This window comes from Pristis pectinata, chromosome 19 (assembly GCF_009764475.1).
Source record: "Pristis pectinata isolate sPriPec2 chromosome 19, sPriPec2.1.pri, whole genome shotgun sequence".
Taxonomy (NCBI): domain Eukaryota; kingdom Metazoa; phylum Chordata; class Chondrichthyes; order Rhinopristiformes; family Pristidae; genus Pristis; species Pristis pectinata.
In genome coordinates this window covers 34643607-34667014 of record NC_067423.1, presented here as the reverse complement: position 1 = coordinate 34667014, position 23408 = coordinate 34643607, and the positions used below count along the sequence as shown (strand labels likewise).

General features: G+C 40.7%; 1 protein-coding gene across 4 annotated transcripts in view; it reads left to right on the top strand.

Annotated features, from left to right (window-relative positions):
* The window catches only part of rerg (RAS-like, estrogen-regulated, growth inhibitor), a 61340-nt gene that overhangs the window by 19882 nt on the left and 18050 nt on the right, over positions 1–23408 (top strand). For all 4 annotated transcript variants that reach the window (XM_052033817.1, XM_052033816.1, XM_052033818.1 and 1 more), the window contains exon 3: positions 18425–18481. In XM_052033817.1, coding sequence (XP_051889777.1) covers positions 18425–18481 — 57 coding nt within the window. The remainder of the gene's footprint in view (positions 1–18424; positions 18482–23408) is intronic.

Genomic DNA, 23408 nt, shown 5'->3' with positions numbered 1-23408 from the left:
ATAGTGAGTGTTGAAAGAATATGTTGTAATTAGTTAAAACTTTTGATAATCACTTGTTTATCAAGGGTGGCCTTTTCAGTTAATTAAGGCACTGCCATTGGTGAGTATGTCCAGATACTCCATTCAGGAATTCCCAACCTAAACTTTCATGTCTTTCACTCCTCTAAGATCTACATGAAACCTACACTTTTGGGTCACCATTTCTAATAAATACTGACAAGTCTCTGCAAAGTGAGCTAAATAAGCACAGGTTTTTGAATCCTAGTTCCCATATTATTCTAAGTCCGCACCAAGTGGCTTTAAAGGTTTTCTTTTTTTTAAGCACCAACTGTGGGTTAGATGCTCCCTACACAGCAGACAGAGTGTTTAAATGCTCCTGTAGTCATCAGCTGAGAGCAACAATAGCATCTCCTAGTCATCACTTCTGCCTAGAACAACTACTGTAGTTTTCTCAGTGGTGGCATTCTGCCACACATTAAATGAAAATTTAAAAAAAAACTTCAGATAATGGAAATCTAAAATAAAACAGAAAAAGCTGGAAGCACTGAGCATGTCAGGCAGAATCTATGGACAGAGAAACAGTTAATGTTTCAGGTTGAGACCGGTTGCCACACATTACACTGGTTTAGAGTGCTCTGGTACTTCTGTTTCTTCACCTTTGATCACTCTTTCTTTTGTGATCTATCAGCATTGTGCACTTTCAATGACGAAGAAGATAAGTTAGGTTGTCCAATCTTAATTTGTTTTTGGTGCATTGCAGTATATTGAAATTGCAGGTGTGAATCTGTGAACTTGCGAACTCTGCCACTCTGTTACTTTATTTAAAAAAAAGGAAAAGCATTTGAAAAGCCAAGTGAACTCTAAATCTGTTTCTTAAGCACTGACTCAGAGGTTAAGTGATATTTCTAAACTCAGACTGGTGAATATAGGAGAGGGACCCAAACTGTAATCATAACACTGCTCTAGAGGGGAAAAACATTTAATTAAAGCAGGCCACCAGCCTCTTAATCTTAGGTCTTCCTGCATATCCCCACAGTAGAAAGTCAAAATAGAAAACCAAAGTGGCTCATTTAAGCAATACTGTGAGAAGTTGCATGTTTTGTCAGTGGGTGTGGGACATTTATAAGACGGTGGTAATGTCAAGATATGTGATTTATTTTAACCCAGAATGCTAACTCTATCTTTGAAAGAGCGATGGAAATAGTAATTATTAAAGCTAAATATTTGCTTTGCCTGGGAATAAACTTTCCATTCTTGTGCTTCCTGCCAAATCATTGATGCAGCGAGAGGGCGAAACTGGGACGGATTGATAATCTTCTTTTCTGTGCTGACCACAGTGAGGTTTAAGGAATCAATTATTTTTAGAACTTAATGCAACTCTCCAATATAGTTGAACTGATTTTACAATAATGGATGGATTTTCATAAGCCCATTCCGTCTGTCATCTAACACCTGCTTTTGAAATGGTAACACTGAGCTTTGGAGAGGATTAAAACCCAGAGCTCACCAGTCTCTGTGGAACCTGGGGTGAATAGTTCCAGTTAAAACCCCAGTTTTACATTGTGATCTGTGGTTATTTGCAGAGTAGATTTTAACAGTCCTATGTCCTATGCTCTCATTGCTTAACAGGGGCATGGATCAGAGAGAGTACTGCAACACTTTATTTCCAATTCTCCATTCTACATTCAGTAGATGAAATTTCAGTAGTGAAACTTTCCATTGGCAATACAGGATTGCTGCATAAACCTTCTTAGGCAGCCCCTCAGGATCAAGGATGACTTGCTTCCACTTGTGTTTTGTGGGTTCTAAGGTGGCTAGTGAAGTGGGAACTGCAGACTCTTTTAAAGATGTGGCAGGAGATGTCCAACGTGATGGGACACTTTGTGAGGTGAACAAACCAGACAACTCTCTTTGACTGCATGTGACCAATATGCACAAAGTGAATATTTGGTTTCTGTATAACTCTCATTATTTTGTTGATTTTGTTTTGTCTCTGCTGTGATATTTTATCATCAGCCATACACTGAGCGATCAGATCTCGCAGCCAATGGAGATGATCGTGAAGTAATGATAGTTGATGATGTCTCTGCCTTGTCTTCATTGCTAACTGATGAACAGATGGCTTTCAAACCTGGAGCTAAAATTTGCAAATGTTTGCTTGATTTGGTTTTCTTCTTGCTGTTCTCTGGTCATACGAAGCTGCGTCTGTAACTTAGTTCCTTCTGACCTGACCCAGCTCTTCAACTTTTCTGTTGCACCACTCTACTCCGCAGCCAGTGCTCCTTCAGCTTAACTCATCTCTGGAGGATTCCCCTCTTGAACCAAGCAATATCTCATTGAAGATATGCTGTCAACTTTAATCTTTCTTTGTCTGGGTGACAAATTTGAGAACTAGAACAATGAACCTCTGCTGAAGGCACTCTTTTGCTTTGATCCTACTTGGAGTCTAATTCTGAGTTTAAGTAACATGGGTAATGTGTAGCCTTGGGTTCCTATAAACTCCACCCAACTTTGCTTTAGCTGTTTAGAACAGAAATTCTCATCTTGCCTCATTCAAAACGTTTACTCTTCTCTATGTTAGAAGCTGATCTCCAACCAGGATGCAGTGATATCCATCCTACACAGGAAGTTAAGTGTTCTAGCCAGGTAGGAGACAAGACATAGGAGCAAATTTTTGACCAATTGGATGTCCAGCAGAGGTGGGGGGGGGGGGACCCAAGCATACAGTGCAGATGCACTCAGAGTGGAATCAAAGTAAATAATAGAACCATTTGGCGATGTTCATGTACAAACTACTCTAATTAAATTCTTCCCTACTTAATTCGCTGAGGAATACGCCACATAAATGATATCCAATGTATTCAAGCCAAACAATCCACTATCCCATCCCTGATTGCTGGCCTCCATATGTGATTGACTGGATCACTTCTCCTACCAGCAACCTGGTCCGTCAATCCTGGGAGGACTGGACTACTGGAATCGAAGCACTTCACTGCTGCCAGGTATTAATGGATTGGATTCTGAACTTAGTATTATTTTCATAAATTGTTTTTTCACTTCCTAAATTAACTGCTTGGTTGCTGTCCTTCAGACTTGCAAAGTTCCATTTTCTCATTGCATACCAGCCCTTAGACACTATCTGCTGACTTTGATAAGTATCCTCTTCCTTTCTGGGTAAGTATAAGTGGGTACAATAGTCAAGGTGCCATTTGACAGGAGCAACTTTGAGTTTGGTTATGATCTCCTCTGAGTGCTTGGTTACTTTACCTCAGCATTCTATTTTGCTCCATTGGTACGTGAAGTAATCTCTGTGTAGGTTAATAGAAAAAAAATTGGGAATCTCTAAAGAAGAATTGGTTGTGGTTCTGGAACATTAGACTAGTACAACTGGATAGAACATTAGGATATGTCACATCAAGGTGATTATTATATCTCAGCATATCTCTATCCCTGAAGCTTCCAATTCAATTTCCAAGTCATCCATTTTTCTTTATGAAGGGAAATATTTTATTTCTGAGTTTATTCTATTTTTATTATCCATTCTTTATATATTATTTCACTTAAACTTTCCAATGAAATTATGCATTTGTAAATCACCTTTCTTGTAAAGCAACAAAATATCTTTTGAGGTGCCATTACTGTTGCAAAAGTAATTAAGTTGACTAATTTGCACACAGCAAGGTCCCACAAACAGCGATGAGTTCGTTAATTGGATCATTTTGCTTACTGCAGTTTGAGGAATTAATGTTTGCCAAGATATTGGGAAGACTCCCCTGCCAATCTTGGAAGAACGCTATGGGACTTAACAGCTGACTGACTCGATGAATAGCAAGAGGTTCAACAATGTACCTAAAGATGACATCTTTGGTAACATGGTATATATTGTATTGCACAGAAATGCCAGCATATTCTTTAGTCTGGATTGGGTCCTGATCTTGTAATCTTCTGCTTTAGTGCCAGAAGTGCTTCCTCTGAACCAGGCTACTGCCTCATAGGGCTGGTGTTATTGGGCAAATACTATTCGGTAAATAAACCTGGGAATCTCTGGTGGCTGGATTCTTTCAAGTGCCATTGTTCACAATGGAGAGGCTGGGGGTTGTGTGGTCATTTGGGGCAGACCACATTGGTGGCAGGATGTTTGGGCCTCAGCCATCAGGGTCAGCTGGGACCAGTTGCTACACAGGACTCATCCATGATTAACTCTGAGGTTTTTGGAAGAAGTGACTGCTTTGTTTCCTTCTGAAATTTTGCATAGAAGATTAAAGCTGACTAATGGTTTATTATATTGTGCTTTTAATCTATTCATGACTGACTTCTGCTCTGTAATCAACGTGCTCTTCCTGTCTCGGAAGTATCGTGCCCTGATGTTATCTTCAGTTTCCTCAACAGGATAGGATGACAGCATGGCAAAGAGGCACAGGGTTGTACAGAAGTGATAGTGAAGGGCGTGAAGAGGCAGAGGACTGTGCTGTACCTCACTTCAGACAAAAGAAAGACTTGTAAACAGCTCAATATTGACAGCAGAGGATCTGCGTCCTCACAGCCTTATTGGAGTGGCCAGATGTGGCCAAAATTGGCTGCACTTACTAAGGGGTGAATGGCCGTTGCAGCACCTCCAATATGTTCAATTCACAATCTCGTCATTTGCAAGCATTCAGAAAGCTTCTTGCCTTACAATTTAATCTCAATACATCAATGCTTTCTAAGCACAAGTATGTCTGCTGTTTGATATTTCTCAAGACTGAATGTCTTTTTGTCCATTTGAAACCGCTTTTAACTACCTCCTGATCTTCTGACATGAGTTGCTTTGGTGTTACTTTTCACAATGTAATAAATCTTGTTCCTGTTTCATTCCTTACAAGAGAAAACAGGTAACAGTAGAAGGCAGTGCTTGGCAATGAGAGGATAAGTAATCTGTTCTGAGATGCGGAGTTCCTCTATCTGAGGATCCCAAAGTTGGCAAAACAGGAGGATAATTCTCAGCAGAGGGCTGACATTTCAATGCATCTCCTGGAACAGTTCAGTGGAAACTTTCCTGAGCATTGGAATGGGGTGAAATACTTGCCAGTTTTATTTCAATATTACTGTCCCTTTGTATTACTTGGTCCTTTCTGATTCTTTGCCTGATCTTATTGGGCTTCCAAAGCCAGATATCTCCTGGGAAGCAATTGGCACAGTCACTGAGGAAATGGTGGTACACCTACCACCCTGTCACTGCACTTTACCCATCCTCCAGCCCAGGATGTCCATTACAAGGTTTAGATAGCAAGAGGGCAGCATGAGTGGGTCAGTCACTGACAACGTGGACACACGTGAGTAGGTGGAGGAAGAAGATCAAGGAACCCTTTGACCGTGGGCGAGGTCTGGTTGTTGTGATCAAGGCTAACCAGATCTCCATGACCCAGCTATCAAGAGGAGAATGATTTCTGCAAGTCGTAGATTGTTGGAATGATTGGAGGAGTTGCCTGACAAATCAGGAGAAGTCTGCGAGTTGTCTGAATGGACCGCTGATGTTTATCTGCCCCACTTGAGGCATGGAACCCATACCTCAAGTAGGGCAACACCAGGGGCACCTAGCCAGTGAGGCTGCAGTGGAATGGGCAGGGACAGGCTGGGTTTGTATCCACTGGAGTTTGGAAGAGTGAGATGGGACTTGATTGAAATGTATAAGCTCCTTTTGGGTCTTGACAGGTTAGATGTGGAGAGGATGTCCGCTTTTGTGGGGGATTCTCGGACTAGGGGTTAGTGTTTAAAAATAATGGGTTGCTCAGTGTCGACAAAGATGAGGCAGAATAGTTTCTCTCAAAGGGTCATGAGTCTTTGCAACTCAGGTGGAAGCAGTTTTGAATATATTTTAAGGCAGATCTGCATAGATTATTGATAAGCAAGAGGGTGAAAGGTTAGTACTGGTAGGTGGGAATGCAGAGTGAAGGTTACAATCAGATCAGCCGTGATCTTACTGAATGGTGGTGCAGGCTGGAGGGGCTGAGTAGTCTACTCCTGCTCCTCATTCATGTGTTTCTACGTTTGTTGCTCCTATTTCACTACAGTACATGAGCTTACCCTGTTGGGGTAGGTTTCTGTGACGATACTGAAATTCACAGGTCTGTGCACATGAAAAATCAAAGGCATAATCGCTGGAGGGGCTTAAAGTAATTTCTGGATCCTTGTAGACATCGAAAATATGGTATCCTCTTAGGATATAATTTGTTCCACATGACAACTACACCCACCATCCTGACACTGAAAGTTAAACCGAATCACACGGGCAGAATTCACAGCTTTTATCAAGATGAACTGTGATCCTTACTCAATGTTTTTCCTTTTGTACTACCTCGATGTACCTATGTATGGAATTGTCTGTTTGGATGGCATGTAAAACAAAGCTTTTCACTGTATCTTGATACATGTGACAATAATAAACCAATTACCAATTAACCCTTTTCAAGCACCATGTACTAGAAGTACATCTTAGTCTCGGCTTCCAATGCCTTGTCAGTGGCAATTTATTTAGTTTTGGTTAAGTGGCTCTATTGCCACCTTTGGGGGAAAAAAAAGCAATGGGGAAGCAAACATTGGAAAAAGTTTAGATACGCAGCTACTAAATCACTATAGGAACTTATTGTTTCTTTTCATTTTACAGTGGATAAACTGAAATTAAGTCTAAATGTACAAACTGAAGATCTGGAAATGGCTGAGTATAAGTCTTACAGGGAGAATTCTCTTTGTGTTTGCATCATTAAACTATTATGTGGAGGGATGTAAAGAAGATTCCTGGTCTTTGAAAATGAAGCAGTTGATCGCAGCCCTGGAGAGGACTAGCTAAACAGATGCACTTTGAAAACAAGAGGAAGATGTCCCAAACATGATCCCCTTTAAGGAGTGAAAAACATTTGCAGCATTCTGCAATGAGATTTGAAGATGAAAACTTTGTTATTAAAAAGGGGCAAAAATAAGAGAGCATTCGTGACTTAAAGACTGAGAGTGACCAAATTTCCCTGATCCTTCTGGTTTAATTCTACTACAACTGGTTGGAAACCAGAACTTAGGCTGGGTCAGGATATGTTGGATCCTGGGTGAAGCCTCTACCCAACACAATTACAGCCATTGGAGTTGGGCTCCAATCTCAGGCTTTGTAGGATCCAGTGTATTTTAGTGCCTGCTGCTCCCACTGAGATTGACCACCAGGCTGCAGAACAGCACAGGTGCAACCCATCTGGGATTGAGGCACGTATTTGTGGCTTGACTTTGGAACTGGGAAGTTAAATTACATAAATATTTGGAGTCTCTTGCAAGACCTGCCAAGACTTTGGAAGGTTTCTCCTCCCCTGGTGGTCCAGGTTTGGCTGTGATTTCTGTCCTGCTGGAAGCACTGATGTCCTAGATGTTCTCTAGTTGTGTGAGATTTACCACTGTGGGGTAAATTGGTGGACTGTCTCTGAAAGTGCATTGCAACACTTTTACTGAGTTGTTCTTAACATGGCACCAAAAATTAAATAGAAAGGTGTGAAATGTACAGTTGCTGGTGTACTACTTCTGAAGCAAATACTGCAACCTGTCTACATGGCAACACAAATGAACTCTGTCTTGAATTAATCAGTGACTCAGCCTCCCTTTCTGAACCAGCTTAAGAGAAATGTGACTGTGACCAAACAGTGTGAGAAAAATTCTGCAGTATTTGAAGATTAATAGATACTCTTGTCTCCCACAGGAAGACATGCTGAAGCTTTATTGCATTGTCGCTGAATGGGGAATGTTCATTGTTTTTTGAAGGCAGCAGTTTTTGAGAGGTTTCTGTTCCAGCTGCTGCAAGATGGTTTTTTTTCTGAATGAAGATGGCTATGTAAAGAGATGGTGACTCAGGCTTGTTGATGATTCGTCCTGGTTGTCTGTTTCAACCTGTAGCAATGAACAGGTTTTTCACACCTCTGACTGGTGGCTCCAGTTTACTGGAGGTTGCAGAAATGCCATTTTCCCCCTTTTTGATGTTTTTTGGAATGCCCAGCTCTGTTATGCAAATAGAATCTGATATTTTTTTAATTTCCTGCTGTAAACAATCCTCTTCCAATTGTGTTGAATTAAGCAGCCGCTTTGTGGATTCAAGAAAACGGTAATTAACATGATGTGCCAAAGACAAATGACCGCAATTCAATCTTTTTGTGCCTCAACATTCTGGTTATCATGGACTGCAGACTGTTGTTACAAAACCTACATGCTTCCCCACTAATTGCACGAGTGTTAATGAATGTAATCAGTATTTGCAATTGTTGTAATGAAGCTAATAATAAAGGAAGACAAAGTCAATAGAGAATAGCAATGATAATTGTATTTTAACAACTGATATAGTTCAGCTACACAACTCAATGTTACTGGGACTGGGGAGGCTTGAGTTATAAGGAGAGACTGGATAGGCTGGGACTCTTTTCCCTGAAGTGTAGGAGGCTGAGGGGTGACTTTACTGAGGTTCATAAAAATCATGAGGGGCATCGATAAGGTGAATGGTCACAGTTTTTTTCTCAGGGTAGGGGAAAACTAGAGGGCACAGGTTTAAGGTGAAAGGGAAAGATTTAAAAGGAACCTGTGGGGCAACTTTTTCACACAGTTGGTGGTGGGTATATGGAACGAGCTGCCAGAGGAAGCTCTCGAGGTGGGTACAATTTCAATGTTTAATGAAACATTTGGACAGGTACATGGATAGGAAAGGATTAGAGGGATGTGAGCCAAATGCAGGCAAATGGGACTAGATCAGGAAGGCAACTTAGTTGGAGTGGATGAGTTGGGGGCTAAAGGATATGTTCTGTGTTGTATAACTCCGACTATATGAACTTCTCTGATGAATATGACTCATTTTCAGTATTGTCGTTATCAATTAAGATAAGATCTCTTTATCAGTAACATATACATCGAAACACACAGTGAAATGCATCTTTGCGTAGAGTGTTCTGGGGGCAGCCCGCAAGTGTCACCACGCTTCCGGTGCCAACATAGCATGCCCACAACTTCCTAACCCGTACATCTTTGGAACGTGGGAGGAAACTGGAGCACCCAGAGGAAACCCACGCAGACACCGGGAGAACGTACAAACTTCTTACAGACAGCGGCCGGAATTGAACCCGGGTCGCTGGCGCTGTAAAGTGTTACGCTAACTGCGACACTACCGTACCTGTATTGTTTATGTCTCTCCACTAGCACATGTAGTCTCCATTTGACACAGTTCTTGGCTAGACCATCCTTTTTAGGGTAATGCTGTTGTCTGGATCCTAATATCACACACCTCATATGCTCATGCTTTTTGGCTTCTGCCATTTTAGGTTTTCTATAGTATGTTTTCTGGAAGCTTTCCAGATTTGGCTAATATAACGTACTTGAAAAATACAACGTCTATTCTTTCTTTAGGTGATTTGTTGCACAGGGACTTCTGCATGTTCCTTGCACTCTATATTAATTAGCGCATTTGCTCTCTCTGAGTATTGAAGGTGTCACTAATGAATGTAACAAACCTTTCTTCTGTTGAGGGCCAGTTCTAAGTAGCAAGTCATTGAATTGCATAAGGACAAATTTTACCCTGGTGTCATATTACATACCAGTTATGGCTTAGTTGGTAGCATACTGACCTATGATCCTAGAGGTTCTGGGAGGTGAGGGTGGCACCTTCTCTCAGATAGGAGACAGGAACTGGATCCCTGTTTGGTCTTTTAGATGGACCTGAAAGATCCCATGAGACTAATTTGCAGCAGTTCCTATTGATCCCAGTATCCTGGTCAATATTTATCCCTTGATCATCTCTGAAACAAATTGTCTGTATCACATCAGTGTTTGCGGGGGGCTTGCTGCCTTTCCTACCGTACAACGGTGACTACACTTTAACAAGCCACAAAGTGCTTATTGTTCAAAGTGTAGTCACTGCTGCAATTTGCACACAGCAAGCTCCAACCAACAGGAATGCAATATTGACAATTTGCAGGTGGTGGTCGAGGGATAAATATTTGCAAAATTGGAGAACTGATCGGCAGAGATGTTGATATTTAATTCAGAATCGGGTTTATTATCACAGACTTGTATGTCGTGAAATGTGTTTTGCGGCAGCAGTACAGTCCAAAAATCATAAAATTGCAATAAATTACAAAACAAATAAATAATGCAAAAAAAGGAAAAACAAAGTAGTGTTCATGGACTATTCAGAAATCTGATAGTGGAGGGGAAGAACCGGTTCCTAAATTGTTGAGTGTGGGTCTTCAGGCTTCTGTACCTCCTCCCCGATGGTAGTAACGAGAAGATGGCATGTCCTGGATGGTGAGGGTCCTTCGAGATGGATGCTGCTTTCTTGAGGTACCACCTCTTGAAGATGCCCTTGATGGAGCAGAGAGTTGTGCCCGTGATGGAGCTGGCTGAGTCTACAACCCTCTGCAGCTCCTTGTGATCCTGCACATTGGAGCCTCCATACCAGGCGGTGATGCAATCAGTCAGAATGCTCTCCACTGTGCATCTATAGGCATTTGCAAGAGTCTTTGGTGACGTACCAAATCTCCTCAAACTCCTAATGAAGTAGAGCCGCTGGCGTGCCTTCTTCATGATTGCATCAATGTGTTGGGTCCAGGATAGATCCTCTGAGATGTTATCTAAAACACTAATGGCAAATTCATTTTTGTTATCTATCAGGAAGTAATCATGAATGTCAGATAGGAAGAGACCAAATGCATTGCTTGATATTTGTCACAGTTTAACCTGGGTCCTTTTTTGTTAAAAGGATTAATATCCAATCTGAAACTCTAGCTGAGCAGCAGCTATTGTCTTGAAGCTTTGGGCATTCAGCCCCAGTTTATTTGTCAGAATCAAAGAGCAGAAAACCACAGGCCAAGCTTCTGTGATTTTCCATGTTGTATCTCAGATGAATACCAGTCCCCATGAGCACTGCCATATCATGGAATCCCATCTATAGTGTAATCATAATGTCGTAGCTCCTCAAAATTACTCTTGGCCTTCTGAGTAGTGTTGGGATTTTCTGCCACATGTCAAAAATGCCTGGAAAATAATCTGGGAAGGCCTGATTTCAGTCAGTATTCCAGCTGTTTCTCTGCAGGCTGATTTGAGTTTGTCTTGCCAAACCTACCACATTAAATTTTTTTTCTAAATTAACACGATGACCTGTTGGATCTCTCATTTGATTCAACAAAGTATTTAAAAAGCAGAATGTGTATTGATTGCATAATCAGAAAGTATTGTTATGCTTGATAATGAACCAGCCAGCCTTCACATGCTGTATCATGTGCGATTTTCATTCTTCAAAAGAAATATACATGGATGGGAGTGGGCAGACATTGGTGGTGGTTTGGTGGGGGTGGAGGTGGGGGGAATTAGGTGCTGGGAGGGGGAGGAATTGCTCTGAAGTTGATGTTATTTGGTAGAATAGATAAATGGCTCCAGAATATTATATTAACATATCAAGTCAATATTAGTAGAGAATATAAATTTACATTAGTGGAAAGCAAATTTGAAGCAGCTGAGTTGGGAAAAGAAATTCTTCTTTCTGACATAAGTTAGAAATGATCTACTCACAGAGTTTCACAAAATATGGGCACATTCATATTACTGTTGGATTGGTTGAGTTACAACAAACTTGAATGAGCAGATAGCTTTTCTCAAACTTAATGTATTATCTATGTATCTTGTAACAGAGTGCTAGAGAGGCCATTATTGACAGTACCATTTAATGTTCACCATGTTCCTTTTTAGTCAAACTGCTCATAATGTTTCAATGTGTTTTCTTTTGCTTTGCTATTTGTCCAAGATGCATATCTATTTTTCTTCAGTCCATTGCAATAATTATCCAACATGTTGGCAGAGTCAGCTTGACTTTTCTTGTGAGGTGATATTTTCACATTGAAGACAGATCATCTGTTGTCCTCATGGCAAACCCAACCTTAAGTCCTCTAATGGATGAGGCCGAATTCACTAGAGTCAGTCTGGCTTTGAACATTGACCTGGATGAACTGAAACCATAAATCTTTTATAAACTAATTGCAGAAACTGGTGGAAATAGTCAGCACATCAGGCAACATCTGTAGAAAGAGGAATGGGGTTAGTATTTCATACCAATGCCCTTTCATCAGAATAATTCATTATATTTCTATTTAATCGTTCCTTATTTTCAGTAGGTTATTGCCGAGCAATTGTAGTTGACTTCAGAGGTGTGTTAGGTGTGCTGTTGAGGCAAGGTGGGTAGGGAGGAGAGGGGTGGTGGGTGTGTGGCAGCAGCTATTTTCCTGCATAGGTCTTTGTGAGGAAGTGAGACTCTTGGAGCCCAATGTTGCAGATAAAGGAGAAGCATATCAGGGCCACTGAGTATAATATTGGGAGAAGGGGGTGTGTGGGATTATGTGGGGAAGCCGGGGACCAGGTAGGCTGGGTTTGGGACTGACATTTTGTTGTGTGCAAGTAGTGGGGTGGGATTGTGTCCGGCATTAGGTCTTGTGTACGTTGGGACTTGTTTAGATAGAATAAATGGAGAGAGAAGCTGTTCCCATCAGCAGGCATTTCAAGGGCTAAGAGTCACAGATTTGAAGTGAAGTGTTAATTATATTGTGAGGAAAAGCTTTTTAACATGGAATAATTAGGATGTGGAATTTGCTGCCTGTGAGATGGTGGTACAGAATCAGTCAAGCCTTACAAAAGGGAATACAAGCTGAGAGTGCTGTAATTACTCAGCAGGTCAGGCAGTGAATGGGGAGACAAAAATAAGTTAATATTTCAGGTTATTGACCTAAAAGAGAAAAAGATTTGCAGGAAGGAAAATAATTTACTGGGTTGCGTAGGGCAATGGGACTATATGGATTGCTGTACAGGAAGCTGGTATAGTCTTGATGTACTGAATGGCTTCCTTCAGTGTCATAAAAATACAATGATGCTAAACTAAGAATCCCTAGTTTCTATTATACAGTGAGTATAATGTGCAACAGAGTTGTCAGGACTGCACTCATTGACTTCTCATGAATCAATAAGCTATGATAGCACTGACATTAGCTGAAGTTGAAGCAAAATCCAGAAGTGTGTGCTTAAAGCCAAGGCTTTAAGGATATTATAAATAGATGGAATTTCACAAATATGAATTTTCTATGTTTATTTAATAAAAGCAAAAATTACTGATTATAAATTTCGATTTGTTACTTCTAAAAGAGTATGATTCTAAATTACATGCTTTACCGATTCATAAAACTGAATTTTTTTTTCCAGCCTTCCTTGGTAGTTTTTATGCCTATTGTGTAAATATTAGTAGCAGCTGTTTATGGGAATATTCCAAGTACTCGTGCCACTGCCTTGCTCCTTCCGAATATCTTTGTTTATGCCTCAACTTTAAATGATGTGTAAAATTACACTGGTAGATGCAATTGACTCAGGCTTAACAATTCTTTGTTGTGAAGATTGAGAGATTGAGTAGGCTGGGACTATATTCTCTAAAATTTAGAACGAGAAGAAACTTGTTAAAGAGCTGGATGCAGAGAGGATGTTTTTCCTGAAAGAAGAGTCTAGGACCAAGGAGCACAGTTTTGATGATGGGTAGGCCGTTTAAAACTGAGATGAGAATTTTTGTCACTCAGAGGTTAGTGAACCCTTTGAAATTCTCGACCTGGGAGACCTGTAGAAGCTTAGCCATTACCTTCATGTGAAGCAGAGATTGATAGACTTCTGGTTATTAAAAGAATCAAATTAAATGGGGATAGTGCTGGAAAGTGGTGCTGAGGTAAAAGATCAGCCATGATAGGCAGATAGGGCTTGAAGGGCTGTAGAGCTTCCTGTTCCTAGTGTTCTTGAAGCATACCATTCTTCAGGAGCCCTCAGCTAATGGGTAATTCTTGTAATTTGTGTCCTCAGCCACTGGTTATAAATTTAAGTAGATGATCCCTTATTGCTGACTCCTCATCATCACTGTCTCTCCAGCCAGAGTAACTTTATAAACACAATTTACTCTTCTCCAATCTTCTATGTTCCAGTGGACAGCTGCCTGTATCTCAAAGTCTCCCTTCAGAATTATAGTTCACAATCACCGGTAACGTCCTGATGATCCTACATTGCGTAATCTCAGTGGTTTTATGGAACGCTCAACAGTGCACACTGTGATCTAACTGTGGTCAAACAAATGTTAAGTATAAACTTATCATTGATTCTGTATTCTGCTACCCCATACCCCATTAAATAAATTCTAAGAATCCATTGCTGTTTTCAAAGTTTCATCCACATATCTGAGGAAATATGATTTATTGGTATATCTATTAAAGAATATATAGTAAATGCAATTATGAAGGGCATAGATAGACTAGATTATCACAGTCTATTTTCCCAGGGTGGAAATGTCAAATACTAGAGGGCACAGGTTTAAAATGAGAGCGGGAAAATTTAAAGGAAGCTTGCAAGGCAAGTTTTTGTTTATATGGAGAATGGTAGGTACCTGGACCGTGCTGCCAGGGGTGGTGGTGGAAGCAGGTAGGATAGCAATGTTTAAGAGACATTTAAACAGGCACATGAACAGGTAGGGAATGGAGGGATATAGACATTGTGCAGGCAGTTGTGTTAGTTTAAATTAGCATCATGGTCAGCACAGATACTGTAGGCCGAAGGGCCTGTTCCTGTGCAGTGCTGTTCTATATAACTAGCCTTTGGAGCATGATTTGGAGCATGCTTTTGGGTGGCACAGTGGCACAGCTAGTAGAGCTGCTGCCACATAGTTCAAGTGGATCGGGTTGAATCCTGACCTCTGGTGCTGTCAGTGTGGAGTTTGTACATTCTCCCTGTGACTGCGTTGGTTTCCTTCAGTTTCCTCTGACATCTCAAGGTTACGTGGGATCGTAGGTTGATTGGCTGGTTAAATTGCCCTCAGTGTGTGGGTGGTTGGTAGAATCTTTGGGGGGAATAAAATTAGATTTGTGCAGTATGAGGGTACATGGGTGCTTGATGATCAATGTAACCATGGTGGTTTTGTGATATATGATTCTATTACTCTAAGATGCATGTCAATCCCTGGGTCTGTACTTGAGTAGTCGTTGAATCTGAGTGATTCAACTGAGAATCTGAGTGATTCAACTGAGTATCTGAGTATTTGTGATCTGAGTCCTTTATGAAGTAAATCCAACAAACAAAGATCTAACAAGAATTAGATAACGGAGAAGACTATTAGAGTTGTCACAATGGTCCTGTTTTATGAAAAACTAATAACTGAAGTTTCTTTACGGATCAAATAAATCCAATTGCTGAGTCAGGAGGTTTGAAACTGTTTACATGTGAACTTCATTCTTCTAAGGAATTGCCTTGCATCTGACTTACGCAAGAATCCCCAAAATTTATCAACAAATGTCTGCTCCATGCAACATTTGCAGTTTTGTTTTTGGTTCTGTTGCTTATTGATACTAAATTAATATGTGCAATAAATTATGTCAAAAATTTTCTAATTTTCTCAAAATTTATCATCAAATTCTAATCTTGTTGACCATGTACAACTGTTGCATCTTTAGAACGTATCTGTGTTTGGTGGTCGTGAAGTGGGACTTCAGAGATTAATTACTCAACCTATAATTTGTTTAACCTGGAAGCTTGCCATCATGAGAATAAAATAGAAAAATTACAACCAGGGATATTCTGTCAACCACAAGGTTCAAGAAATGGCCAGTTATTCTGAGTTAAGGGTGTCTGGATATTGTTTGTATGGACTTCGAGATGAGGTTGCATATAAAAGATTACTATCAAATATAAGAGGTGATTCAGAGGTAAATTGGTAATTGGTGGTTTGACAGGTTGTGACATTGGGTGTTCCCCAGAGATCGATATTGGGGCCTTAGCTCTTCACCATTAATGCAGTACATATTAATACCAACCCAGCAACAATAGGGTTGAGAATTTTTGTCAGTTCTGCTCAATTACAGTCAGATTACTTTGTCAATTTCCATTTTCTGTCCAGGTTTCACTGGAATCCTCAGTGTCTTGTTCCTTATGTCTCCATTTGCATGGTCATGACGCTGTTCCAATACAATTGTTGTCATCTTTTGTGGACCTTTTACATTGATCGTCATTCAAGCCACCGTATTATATAATTCTTGATTCCCTACACTGCAATCCTGCTTCCTACTAACTTCCCTGTGGTACCTGCATTTTGGCTACTCTAAAACCAGATGAATTATGAAGGATGAAGGAAACGTATGGATCATCCTAAGTGAGGAGGCACAGTAAGAGGTTACAAAAGCAGCACATTGATGGATTGAGTTCAGTGTGGTGAAAGAATGAGCTTGCGCTAACTGGTATGAAAAGGCAAAGTGGAATATTTCTTTGGTGAGAGATTAGGAGCTTAGAAGAACAGGGATATTAGCAGCACAGGCCACTTGCACATAAATGTTGAGGTGTAAAGTATAATGAAATGTTGGCTTTTACCACGAGGGGAATTCAAAAGTGAGAAAGTGTTGTCTCAACCTCCGTGCCTGTGATGCTGCTGCAAGCAAGTTTTTCATTGTACTGGTACCTCGCTGGACTTGTACACATGACAATAAACTCAACTTGTTGACTTCACATGAATGTGATACTTTGGTCAGATGCCATATGTTGGAGGATGTCTTTCCCTGGCACTGAGTTTCTTGAAAGGCACAGAAGAGTTAAAGGGCATATTTACCACAATGATGCTAGGACTTTCAAGGGTTAAATATTGAGGACAGGCTGTATAAACATGGCTTGTATTCATTGAGTTTAAAAGATTAAAATAACAAAAGGATTCAGAATAAAAATGACAATGAACATGTTTCTTGTAGTGGGGAAATCCAGGAGAAAGGATAACTTTCAAGTCAGAACTGTGTCACATAAATCAGAAAGCATGTCAAATGAAAGTTGGAATTCAGGAGACATGCTTCAAAACATGCTGCATCATTTCAAATTGCCAAGATTGCAGTTGATAGATCTTTAGTTAATAGCACCAGGAGTTTCAAGGCAAATGCAATTAAATAGGCTAGAGGGACAGATCAAACATGGCAGAACTCTTTCCTACTCCTTCTCATGTGTAAACAAATGTAGAATCCCGACAAGGACACTAATGGGAACTTTTGGAGGGTTGGCAATATGGATCAATGGTCTTGTTTTGCTGTGTTGCTATGTAACCGTGAGAGCAATGCCATCAGTTGTTGCAATACATTAGCTAATCAGAGGTGACTGAACGTGCTGCTGCTAATTTTGCGTTTTATTGAAAGATTGTTCCTACGTAACTGTAACTTGCTTTGGAAAAGCTCATCAGACCGTTTTTAAGGAACATTATTTGGAAAGGAAACCTCTATATTTATTGTTTGAACCAACATCCTACAGTAAGCAGTAAATGGAACAGGGTTGTGGTAGTGACCATTACATTAACATACCTTTTTTGACCCATAGCTGCCTTGGAACATAGGACCTAGGTGGTGAATGGATGTGTTTAACTGTAGGGGATAAACTGCTGATTTAGTTGCACTGTAGGAGTCTTGCCTTTTCAAACTACACAACCTAACAATTGAATTTGTGGGTCATTACTTAAAAGAGATCAACAGATTTTCTTGTAGATTTAGAAGATGGATTTCACTTTTGGTATCCCATAATTAACATGTACTGCTCCATCACAAAGAATCTGAAAAATCTAAGAACCACCAGGATGCTGTTTTTGACTACTGTCTCTAGCTCATAATTTCAGTATGAAGTGTTTAATGTTGTGCATTCCTGCTCCTAGCCTACTGATGGCCAATGCTTGACTGGTTTAATAAGTTAAGGGTCAGGTCTGTCACTCAAGCTGATTTAGGGAGGCATAAGCTGATTGGTGGTACATTTGAGAAGTAATTTATCCTGAATAATAGCGTCAAAGAGTCATATAGCATGGAAACAGGACTTCAATTCCGTGCCAACCATCAAGCATCCATTTGCACTAATCCTAAATTAATTCAATTTTATTCTCCCCACATTCCTCTCAACCACCCTCCCACCCAGATTCTATCACTCATCTGCTCACAAGAGGCAATTTCCAGTGGCCCATTAACATAGCAGTACATCTCTGAGAAAAGCAGAGCACCTGCAGGAAATCCACATCATCACAGAGAGAATGTGCAAACTCCACACAGACAGCACGCAAGATCAGGATTGAACCCATGTCTTTGATGCTGTGAAGCAGCAGCTCTACTGGCTGCACCTCTGGGCCACCCACAGGGTCTCCAAAGAAAGAGTAATTAATGTGTGGAATTCATCATGTGGGATAGTGGAGGAAAATTCCTTCAATCGGTTACAAAGGCAATTGAATGTAGCATTGCTCATACTTAGGTTACATGGTACCTTTCATTCATACTTATCTGGTCACTGAATTGAAGATTGCAGTATTTCCTATTTGTAACACAATAGCTTTTAACAGGCATTAACTCGTTTTGTTTTCTTTCCTTTACAGCTATTGTGGTCAGGTTTCTAACCAAGAGATTCATCTGGGAATACGATCCAACATTGGGTGAGTGTTATTTATTTAATATTAATGATCCGATCACACCATGAGTTAGTCGCTTGATTAAAGTAATTGAAGGAAGACGGAGTGAAAGTATATAATTTTTTATTGTTGAGGGGCCATACCCCCTCTCCACTCTTAGTCCTGATGGAGGATTTCAACCCAAGATTTCGACAATTCCTTTCCCCCTTCAGACGCTGCTCGACCTGCTGAGTTCCTCCAGCAGGTTGTTTGTTGCTCCAGATTCCAGTGTCTGCAGTCTCTTGCGTCTCCAGTTCGTTAGTTGTGGTAGAAAATGGGCTCAATATTACTGGAGAAGGAAGGTGATGGTTCAGGGACTGAGGTACCAGCTGACCCAAAAAATGCAGGTAACCTGAAGGATTTCCTGAATTGAATTTTTGACTCTGCTCCTGGATGATCCTCAGGGTGGGAGGCCTGAGGTTGGAGATCAGAAAACGGAAACAGAGAGGAGGGAGGGCAGGATAGTTCAGGTGAAATTGAAGATTGAAGTGGAGGTGGGAAGGTGGAAGCACGGTTGAGGAGTGTGGAGACTAGAATGCTGGAGCAGAGTGAGGTGTAATAAGAGCAAGGGTCAGAGAGGTTGGAGGGTGGTGTGAAGGATAACTTGGGGTCTGAGGAGGTGGCTTTCATGTGTCTTCTTGCCTTTGAGCAGAGCTTCTGGATCTGGCCCAGCTCCCATTGTCATTTCACTGCAGCTCCCAATTTTCCCAAGCCCTTGGAGACCTGAAAGGCTGTACAGTTTGAGGAATGCTGCCTTATTAACATACCCTTAGAGAGCAGTTTAGTTACCCACAAAACCATTCAGTTGCATCACCAGACTTGGTCAGTCAGGATCATTTTGGTGAATTGGGTGAAACTTTACAATTACTTTATTTTTAACTCTTGAGGTTTTAATGCAGAAGAGAAAAAAAGGCTTTTATTAAATACATTTACATTTCAATTTGTCTTGCAAATACATAAATCACTTTTCTACAGGGTGATTGGTTTTTCAGATGTTTGGCTGTGTGTTCTGTAGAGCTATAATTAAACTATACATGGATGAAAGGAGGTTGAATCTCCACTTAATAAACTACGCAATCAAAGATAATCCATTTATAGGTACAATTCTGATTAGTGTTATAGATCTAAATTCATGGTCTCCACTTGCACAGGTTTTGAAGCTTTCATTTCCAGTTTAGTTAACCCTCAGATGAAAGGACCAGCATTTACATAGAGTCCAAATCAATGTACAGACAGTTGTTTAAAGTGTAGTCATTGAAATAATACAGGGAACACTGCTTGCTGCAGCCACTGAAAAGGTTCTGTGGGGAAGACTAACGGTCTAGATTCCTGCTGTCACTGGACACTGAGGGGCTGGGCCCTGTGTTACAGCCTCTCAAATGTTCACTGTGCGTTGTTTAAACAGGAAATAGGAGTAGCATTGACACATTCTAAGAGAATGTATTGATTTAACAGTACAATGAATGAGGAGGTGGACATGTCCTGATTTTGTTTGCTGTATATATTATAATAAAAATATTTGAAATAATAGGAACAAAGGTGCCATTAAAGAATAATTACTGTATAATCTGTGTGTATTGATTGGGATGAATATTGGCCAGGATGCAAGCGGGAACCTACTGATATAGTCACCTCCACAGTTACCTTGCCTCAAACCAAAGTGGATGTAGAAGCCCATGTGATTCAATTCACATGGGCATTTCCAACTAGTTGATGGAGGAGACTTCAATTCCACCAGGAATCCAGCTCCTAGATGTGAAGGTTAATGTTTAGCTTCCTAGTTTTTCCCATTTGTATTAATTTAAGATCTGTACCTTTGTGAAGGTAACTTAAAAGTGGTGGTGGTGGTGAGAGAACTGTGAGGTGGGGTATGGTGTGTGCCGATTAGACATGATTTAGAATGAATAGTAGGTCAATTGGCTACTGTAAATTAGTTCTTGGTGTAATTGCTGTAATTAATTAATTACAGTTCTTGCTGTAATTAAGTGGCAAAAGAATCAAAGGAGTGTTGATAGGCTTGTCAGAGAGAATAAATCACAGAGGAATAAAAAAGGAGGGAATAGGACAGATGGGATTACTCTTCTGGGAGCCATTCTTTGTCATGATATAAGGAAGGAAGAATGGAATTCCTAACCTGGAGACTGGGAGGAGAAAGGTAAACTCAGTTTTACATATTACTTGAATAAGTAATTAAACCAGTATTTTGTGCGTTCCTAATAAAAAATACTTACATGTTTTTAATAAATTCTATTTTGTTTTGATCATTTGAACCAGTTTTAATAGTTTTAATATTTCTCTGTATATCACAGAGATTTGTAAGTTCTTGCAGAGACTTTGATGGGAGGTGAAGTTCTGCCCCCAGCCTTGCCTCCAGTCAAGGGTCATGAGGGCATTTTTGGGATGGGGCCTCATTCGTTGCCCAGTTGAGGTCTGGGTGAACTCTGCATCTCTCCGGGATTAGGAAGCTCGGGGTGATTGGGTTGGAGTACACATGTACCCAGTTAGTATGGGGATGGGGAGAATGCACAATGGATGGGTGGAGTCCTGACGGCAGGCTATATCAAGCCTGATTTGGTCCTGCTCTAATGCAAATAACTTCCAATCTCAACAGCCCTCCAATCTTGTTATTTCCCTGATTCTGTGGTCTATGGATAGATTTATGCATTCATTCTCCCAGCCCAGAACTCAAGGCACCAAGGTCCGTGACCTCCATAATACTTCTATCACTTCAGCAGTCAGGAGCCATGAGGAGGTGTGCTGACCTCAGTGCCTCTTAACCAGATGTGTCTCCAACACCAAGCTCCTTTAGGAGTGTGGATTTATTAAACCTACCCTATAATCCATTGGAAAGTAGCTCGGGTGGTCATCAATTTGACTTTGTGTCTATTTGGAATTAAGGCAGGTTGATCACAACTAGTTTTTTCTAAATTAATTTGCAGCTGTTCTGTGAGCAGAAAAACAGAGCCTGCCCAGCAATTAACAGAAAATGATGATGATCCCATTAAAAAAAATTAACATCATTCATTAGTTGTCAAGTTGGAGTCATAGAGCCACTGAGTCCACACTGATCATCAACCACCCACTTACACTCATCCCATTTTCTTCTCCCCATATTCCCATCAACTCCCTGCGGATTCTCTCACTCACCTGCACAGTTTGGGCAATTTGCAGTGGCCAATTAACTTGCCAACCAGCGTATCTTTGAGAAAACCTGGAGGAAAGCCACCTGGTCACAGAGAGAAAGTGCGAACTCCACACAGAGAGCACTGGAGGTTGTGATTGGACTGGGTTCATTGGAGCTGGGAAGCTATAATTCTCCTAGCTGTGCCACTGTGCTGACGGAAAATTCTCAGTTTTGTACGATTATGTTTGTACCTTCTATGTCACAGCCTTCCTAAATAAAAACATCCATGAAGTACATTTATTTGACCAAGATGTTTGCTTCTCCTGCACCCCATCCTATATTATTTTCATGATTACCATAGCATATCACTTGAGTACGTTAGCTCAATGGTTAAGTTACTCAATTAGTAATCCAGAGACCTGGGCTAATGGAATGGAGACATGAGTGCAAATCCCGCCAGGACAGCTGGGAAATTTAAATTCAATTCATTCAATAAATCTGGAGTAAAAAATTAGTATCAGTAATGGTAATTATGAACCTAACAGATGGTTGTGAAAACCTTTGGAGTTGGAAACCTACTGTCCCTATCTGTAAAGATTGTCCATATACTCCAAAGCCACAGTGATGTGGATTTGAAGTCTTCAGAAATAACAGCAAACTTCTACAAAAAAATATAAAATGCAAAACTGTACAGATCATCTGGCATCAGCCCAAGCACAGAATATAACAAAGGCACATGCTACAAAGTCTTCACAAATGTCTGAGGGCTTGTGCCAAATCTGGATGACTGTATTTAATTATACTGAAAGTTGTACTCAAAGCGACGGCCTGACTTAATCACAGGGTCATATCTTTCAGGCAGTGTTCCAGTCTACTCCAAACAATCCTTGGCTTGATCCTGTTCCAATGGCACTGGGTGGCACAGTAGTTAAGTTACTGGATGGACAATCCAGTATGGTAGCTGTGGAAGTTAGTAACCTGCAGTTATAAAGAAAACTAGTCATTAGTAATGATGACTACAATACCATTGGATTACTGTAAACACTCATCTGGTTCATCAGTGTCCTTTGGGGAAGGAAATCGGCCATCCTTACTCGGTCTAACCCGTATATGACTACTGGGTTTGCCTCTTAAATGCCCCTGAAATTGCCACCCAGTTCCAGGGCATTTAGCGATAGGCAATAAATGTTGGCCTTACCAGCAACATCCAGAACCTGAATGAATAACAAGATAATCAAGAGGGAACCATCATGAGAGACTTCAATATTGATTCCAGATCCCATTCTCATGGGAAGAGTTTAGACATGAGCAAGGAAACCTCTTGCTGGGTTTCATCCACTGACTTCCATCTGCTGGTGAAACAGTACTACTCCACATTAAACCATTCTCGGAAGAAGCACTGAGGGTATGCGATGTACTGCAGAAGGGACACTCCATCACCAAGAGTGCCTCAGTGGTTGGGTCTTGTAGGAGATCGCTGCCATACAGGACTTGCAGCAGGTGATGAGGGAGCAAATACAATGGGGTACATCTACCTAAGCGTGTCCTCACTGATCTACTGTTGCAGATGTATTATCCTCAGCAGCATTAGTACATGACAAGAGTCCCACCTTCACGCTGAGAATATCCTCCATTCCCTTTGTGCTAAATGAGATTATATTCAGAAAAAGAGTCCTGATGCAAGATCTCAACCCGAAATGTCAACCATCCCTCTGCCTCCACAGACGCTGCCTGATCCACTGAGTTCCTCCAGCAGTTTGTTTATTGCTTTAGATTCAGAACACATCT